At 53.7% G+C, this 6532-nt stretch overlaps 1 protein-coding gene across 2 annotated transcripts; it reads right to left on the bottom strand.

Moving 5' to 3' along the window:
• Window positions 1-738: 738 nt before the first annotated feature.
• Window positions 739-5832, bottom strand: Gfi1b (growth factor independent 1B transcriptional repressor). Of its 2 annotated transcripts, none has more exons than XM_051167012.1 (6): window positions 5722-5832; window positions 5207-5344; window positions 4269-4540; window positions 3410-3547; window positions 2065-2329; window positions 739-979 (listed from the first exon to the last, which is right to left on the bottom strand). In XM_051167012.1, exons 1-6 carry the CDS (start codon window positions 5819-5821, stop codon window positions 801-803), a joined length of 1092 nt encoding a protein of 363 aa, XP_051022969.1. In that variant the 5' UTR covers window positions 5822-5832; the 3' UTR covers window positions 739-800. The 2 variants fall into 2 exon arrangements, with proteins under 2 accessions (XP_051022969.1, XP_051022968.1); XM_051167011.1 differs by having other exon boundaries at window positions 2065-2230.
• Between the last annotated feature and the right edge of the window lie 700 nt (window positions 5833-6532).

The following is a 6532-nucleotide window of genomic DNA, read 5'->3' as shown; positions in this document are numbered from 1 at the left end:
TAGCACTAGCCCTGCCTCCTGGGCAACTATCAGGGTGTTTCTCAGTTGCTCCGTTAGCTCCTCATCAAGGCCCTCAAGCCTTCAGACTCCCAGCTACCTGGTAGACACTTTACAGACGCGAGTCACATGGAAACAAATCCATCTTTATTTATATTTACATCCACGGAGAGGAGCAGGCTTCTCACACACGGACCACTGGTTTTACAGCCTTGTGCCTCCACCAAGGTGCCTGACTCAACAGCGGCCAGAGGAATGTGGCCAGAGGTGGGGGACAGCCACCTGGCTGAAGGACAAGGGTACCAGACCTCCAGCCAGGGCAAGCGACAACTATGGCAGCCAGAAAGAGAATCTCTAACTACTCAAAGTCACCAGGCCCAGGGAAGCAAGCAGGAGGGTGTCTCTGTGACTCCTGGCTCTTGTTTGTTTTGGGCATTCCTGTCTCTCCCTTGGGGCTTTGTAGATTTCTATGCTGTGGTGGGGAATGAGACCAGAGACGTCTGTGACTGCTTTAGAAAGGCCTGAGCTGACTCCTGCTCTTTGCAGCAGTCGGAGAAGGCATGTGGCTCACTTGAGGTCGCCCAGCAACTCCACAGATCTCAAAAAGAAGCTGAGAGAGCCTCATGGGCAGTACCGCTTCCGGGAGGAGAGCCTCATGGGCAGTACCGCTTCCGGGAGGAGAGCCTCATAGGCAGTACTGCTTCCGGGAGGAGAGCCTAGTGGGCAGTACCGCTTCCGGGAGGACTGGGGGGCTGAGGTTGGAATTGTGAGGCTGGCCGATGGGAGCAGGCTGGTCAGTAGTCTCACTTGAGGTTGTGTTGGCTTTCACGGTGACGTCGCAGGTCCACCTTGCGCTGGAAACCCTTGGTGCACAGCTCACAGCTGAAGGGCTTGAAGCCCGTGTGCTTGCGACTGTGGGTGATGAGGTTGGAGCTCTGGCTGAAGGCCTTGCCACACACCTGGCACTTGTGAGGCTTCTCACCTGAGGAGAGGGGCAAGTGGCAGGGCGTGGTCAGATGGCAGTACCTGGCCTGCAGCCCCTACCCTGTACACATTCATTCTCTGGTATGCTTCTTTTATGGGCAGCCCTAGGAAAACGATGGGGAGTAGGAGGTGATCTCTGTGAGTTCAAGGCCAACCTGGTCTACCTGGTGAGTTTCAGGACAGCCAGTGCTACACAGAGAAATCCTGTCTCTAAAAACCAAAAGCAATCAAGCAAGCAAGCAAGAGCCAGGCGTGGTGGCGAATGCCTTTAATCCCAGCACTCAGGAGTCAGAGGCAGGTAGGTCTCTGAGTTCGAGGCCAGCCTGGATCACAGAGTGAGTCCAGGGACAGTTAGGGATACACAGAGAATCCTTGTCTAAAAAAAAAAAAAAAGAAAGAAAGTAACTAAGAAAGGAACACATATCTGTAACCCAGCACCTGGAAGTAGAGGCAGGAGAATTGCAGTATTGATGTTGAGGTAAACCTCAGCTAAATATTAGCTTCAAAGACTAGCCTGGGCTATATAAGAATTTGTCTCAATAAGCAAGCAAGCAAGTGAGCAAAATGCCTCTCCAACAGTTAATACTGTCAACTTGTTGGGTCTTAGGGTCAGCCAGGAGGCACATTTCTGGGAATGCCTGTGAGGAATTTTCTAGAGTGGGTTACCTGAAGTGGACTTTACTTACAGACCATGAGGCAAAACAGGCCCTTCTTTAAGTTGTCACAATGCATAAAGTGATACAGTCTTTGTCTGAAGTCTAAGCTGGCACAAACCCTTCCTTGTTTCTCAGTAGACCGCCATGGTTTGTACCAGGACTGGCCCAAAGAAGCCCTGAGTTATTGGCAGGGGGGGTGGGGTGGGGGAAGGTTTGGCAGCGTGACTGGCTGTGAGCAGATGGGTGAGTAATCCCCGTGCTGGCCTCGCTCTGCCCATACGTTCATGTTGACTTGGCTGCTCCTCTGGTGTTACTCTACATTGAGTGATTTGTCCAGGCCACCAGCCCCTCCTCAAGTGGGCCTCTTGGCAAATGATGGGGTGCCCAGAAGCCAGGCAGGAGGTCACAGGGCCTCCTGCCTACTCACCTGTGTGGATGTAGGTGTGTTTCTTCATGTCTGACTTCTGGTGGAAGCGTTTCCCACAGAACTGGCAGGGGTAGGGCCGAGTGTCCGAGTGGATGAGCAAGTGGGTAGACAGGGTGGACGAACGCTTAAAGGCTTTGCCACACATCCGGCACTCGAAGCTACGCTCCTGCCGGAGGAAACGAGGCCCTGTGGGGTCAGGTGCAGGTGGGGCCTCGAGGCCTGGGACAGCCAAGCTGGGCGCAGGACTGGACCCGGCTGGGACACCCTGAGAAAGAGGACACTCCGTTGGGGTGGCCTCAAGGACAGGGTGTCTAGGGAATCAGGAAGAATCCCGCCCCTATTTCTGTTGCCTCAGCTTGAACTGAGGCTTGGGGCCTGACTGGCTTCCTTTGAGGTAGTTTCTTGTGCCTCTCACAGTATGCTTCTCAAAATAAGCCTCAAGGTGTATTTGTTGACTGACTGATGACACAATTAATCTAAGTTTTTCAGGGATTCACCAGTAACTCAGAGTTAGTTCCTCTTGGCTGGGACAGTGACGTGATGAGTCATCTTAGATGAAACAGGCTCTTATGTAGCCCAGCTTGGACTTGAACTTATTATGTAGGTAATGATGACCTTGAACTTGTGATCTTCCTGCCTCCACCTCCTGGGTGCTGTTATATGCACCTCCATTCCTGGTACATTTGGTGTTGGGGTTCGAGCCAAGGGCTTCATGTAGGCTAGGCAAGCACCCTACAAACTGAGACACCTCCCCAGCCCAGTAGCCATCTGATTTGGGTTGAGCCAACCCAACATCTTCTGGTGTTGGTTGGTTTCCTCATGTGTGTGCACGGGAACAGTGATAGCAGTGGCCTGGCTGGGCTGTGGAGGGCGAGATGTAGAAGACAGAGCCAGTTGCTGGCCTGTTGCTGAGGGATGGGAGCTCCTGTGGTCATTTCCCGCCTTTCCCGTCTCCCCAGGTGTTAGCAACCCACTTCTATCTCCCCTGTGTGACCTCTCTGGAAGCAGGCAGAGTTCTGGGTAGCCACCTGTTCCATTCTGGAAAGGAATGAGTCCCAACTGACAGATAAGTGGGGTGAGCTATGCATTAAACCGAACTCTAAAAGTCTAAGAATTGGGGGTGCCTGCAGAGCCACCCAGAGCATAAGATGGCTTCTGAGTCTCACAGACATACTCCAACCCCCACCCCCAAGTCCCCAGAGTGTCTTCCAACCAGCCAGTGAAGCCAGTTCAGCCAATCGGAGACCCAGTGTGTTAGGCAACTCAGACCCAGAGAGGTAAGTAGTGAGTCCCCTCCCCCACCCCACCCCATCCCTGTTCCCTTCAGCCTTTGTCAGCTGCTCACCTGGGAATGGACATGCGTGTGCTGCTCCAAGCTCACAGCGTGGCCGAAGGTTTTGCCACAGACGTCACAGGCGAAGGGCCGGGTTCCGCTGTGAGAGCGGCGGACGTGCACTTCTAGCCCGTGAGGGGTGGAGAACACCTGGGGCAGACAGAGCAGAGTCAAGTCCCTGGAAGGAGGCGGGCCTGTGGGCATCCTGGCCCAGCTCCAGAAGCAAATGGAGTGGGTGGGGGGGAGGGCACCGTATTGGCGGTCCTGCTGCTCTGCTGTGTATCCCAGGGAGTCCCTTACCTCTCTGTGACATTTTCCTGTCTATGAAAGGGAGGCTGTGGGGGAAAAGCCAGAAGACCCCTCCACACCCCATCTGGAGGCTGAATAACCTATTGGATAAGATCTCAGGGATTGCCGGGTAAAATGGAGCACACTTGCAACCCCAGCACTCAGGGAGTCAGAGGCAGGCAGATCTCTGTGAGTTCGAGGCCAGCCTGGTCTACAAAGGGAGTCCAGGACAGCCAAGGCTAACACAGAGAAACCCTGTCTCGAAAAAATTTAAAAAAAAGAAAAAAGATCTCAGAGCTGCTAGAGCGGGAGCTCAGTTTATAAGAGTGCTTGCAAAGCACGCATGGGGCCGTAGCACTGCGTAAAAGCAAAAAACAAAAACAAAAACAAAAACCAGTCATGGTGGTGCATGCTTGGGATCCCAATACCTAGGAGGCGGGGCGAGGGAAAAGGACCAGGAGTTCAAGGTCATTCTTGGTTACAAAAAGAGCCCAGGTCTTGCTTGAGCTACATGAGGACTTGTCTCAAAAAATAAGGATGCCAGAGCCACGTGGGTATCTCCAAACCCATACCTATTACTTACCTTGTTGCACTTGACACAGTGGTAAGTGTCCATGCCCGGGGAGTAGCGGAGGCTGAAATCCAAGGGGGACTCCGTGCTGGGCACAAGGGGGCTGCCGTACAGCCTCACAGAGCGCTCTAGGAAAGCCGACTGCATCGTGGAGGGGGCCTGTTGGTAGTTGTGGCTATAGGAGGAGGCCAGTGTATCCCAAGAGAAGCTGGGCTTGTAGAAAGGGGGTGACTCGGAGAGCGGTGATTCCCCATCCTGGGGTTGGGATGTCACAAGAGGCCCCTCTGTGCAAAGACACGTACGGGTGATTTAGTTTGAGGGTTTGCTTTCAACTCTCTATATGTATGTGTACACCCATGTGTGGTTACTACATGTGTGCAGGCAGGTGCCCTCAGAGGCTTGTAGAGGGTGCTGGATCCCCCAGCTGGAGCTACAGGGAGCTGTAAGCTGCCTTATGGTACTCAGGTCCTGGAAGAGCAGCAAGTATTTCCGAATTCTGGCCATCAGTTAACACTCTCTGTCTCTGTCTCTGTCTCTGTCTCTGTCTCTGTCTCTGTCTCTGTCTCTCTCACTCCCCCTCCCTCCCTTCCTTCTTCCCTCCCTCTCTCCCCTTTTTCTCTGTATTTATGACAGGGCCTCTCTCTCTATAGCCTCAACTATCCTAGAACTCTCTATGTAGACCAGGTTGGCCTTCAACTCGAAGAGATCTGTCTGTCTCTGCCTCCCGAGTGCTGGGATTAAAGGCGTGCACCACTAAGCCTGGTTCAGTGTCCTCGTCTGGAGCATGTCCTTGTCCAGAAGTGGCCAACAGAAGCTGAGAGCCCACATGGCATCCAGTGACCTCACTGATAGTCCCCAACTTCTCATGCCGGCCCTAACAGGTCCTACCACAGAGCCACTTGCTCCCTCTCTGGCACTTGCAGGGGACAGTGGAGGCCCCAGCTGGGTACCTGGGGCTGAGGCCATCTTGGGCAGGCTCTGGTTCAGCAACATCCCGTGCTCCTGTTTGACTGTGTTCCAGTCCAGGGTCTGGCTTGGAAGCAGTGTGCTGAGGCCCGGGCCGCTACTCAGGCTATGCTCTTTTGCCACTGTGAGGAGACAAGACCCATGAGTCAACACCTACAGTCCTGGAATGCCTACGGGGACCAAGGACTGTCGTGTTTCCAGGGAGACCAGCCTGCTGCTGCTCACACCAGGTCTGCTGCCCGGGACAGGTAGAGGTGAGGGAACCCAGATCATCCTGACCTCAGACCTCAACTGAACCCACATATCCCTTCCTGGCTCCACATCTGATGCTCCCAGAACCCGAAAGGGTAGAGGAGATGAGTATTTCATTCATTAACGTATCCACTCATTCATTCACGCATTCATTCATGCCGCTCCTTGTAGATGGAGATGCCGCAGCAGCATCAGGACAGAGTACCAAGCGAGCTTGGAATGGGGTCTAGCCTGAGCTCAGACTCACCAGGAATTATGGCAGGAGGCCAGGCCAGCCCATCGTCCTGTGCACGGGGCTGGTGGTAGGTGTGTGCCTTCTTGCTTTTCACCAGGAAGGATCTCGGCATTTTTCAGAGTGTGCGCACACCTGCAATACAGGGAAGGGTGGGTGTGGCTAAGAGCAATGGGGTGGGGAGGGGAGGGCAGAGGTGGCTAAGAGTGCCGAGCATCATCCCTTTGGATTTTGGAGCCTCCTCCAGAGATCCAAGACACCCTCGCACGCCTTTAATCCCAGCACTCTGGAGGCAGAGGCAGGCAGATCGCTGTGAGTTTGAGGCCAGCCTGGTCTACAAAGTGAGTCTCCATGACAGCCAAGGCGACACAGAGAAACCCTGTCTTGAAAAAACAAAAAAAAAAAAAAACAAACAAAAGACATCCTACCCCATGCCAGGTTGTAGAATGTTCCCCCAAAGTTCATATCCACTCATCACCCGTGAATGTCACATCAAGTCAAGATGTGGCTGAAGACAGGCCACAAATGAGCAACGTCCCTACAGGAAGAGAGGGAGAGCTGGGTGCAGGGAGAACTGCTTGCGAATCAGAAATGGTGAGGGATGCTAAGGGCTGCTGGCTGCTACCAAGAGCTGGGAGAGAGCCTTGAAATGATTTTCTTGGAACTTCCAGAGGGAACCAAACTTATGGACACTTTAACTTTGACCATCTGCCATGGCCCCCCTCTGCACACCCCCCGCACCCCGCCCACCTCCGTGAGTTAGTCACAGGCAGAATATACTTATGCCGAGAGACTTAAATCAGCCTGGGTGGAAGGTAGCTCTAGC

Source organism: Acomys russatus, chromosome 24 (genome assembly GCF_903995435.1).
Source record: "Acomys russatus chromosome 24, mAcoRus1.1, whole genome shotgun sequence".
Classification (NCBI taxonomy): domain Eukaryota; kingdom Metazoa; phylum Chordata; class Mammalia; order Rodentia; family Muridae; genus Acomys; species Acomys russatus.
The sequence above is the reverse complement of the archived record's forward strand: the minus strand, read 5'-3'. Positions and strand labels throughout refer to the sequence as shown.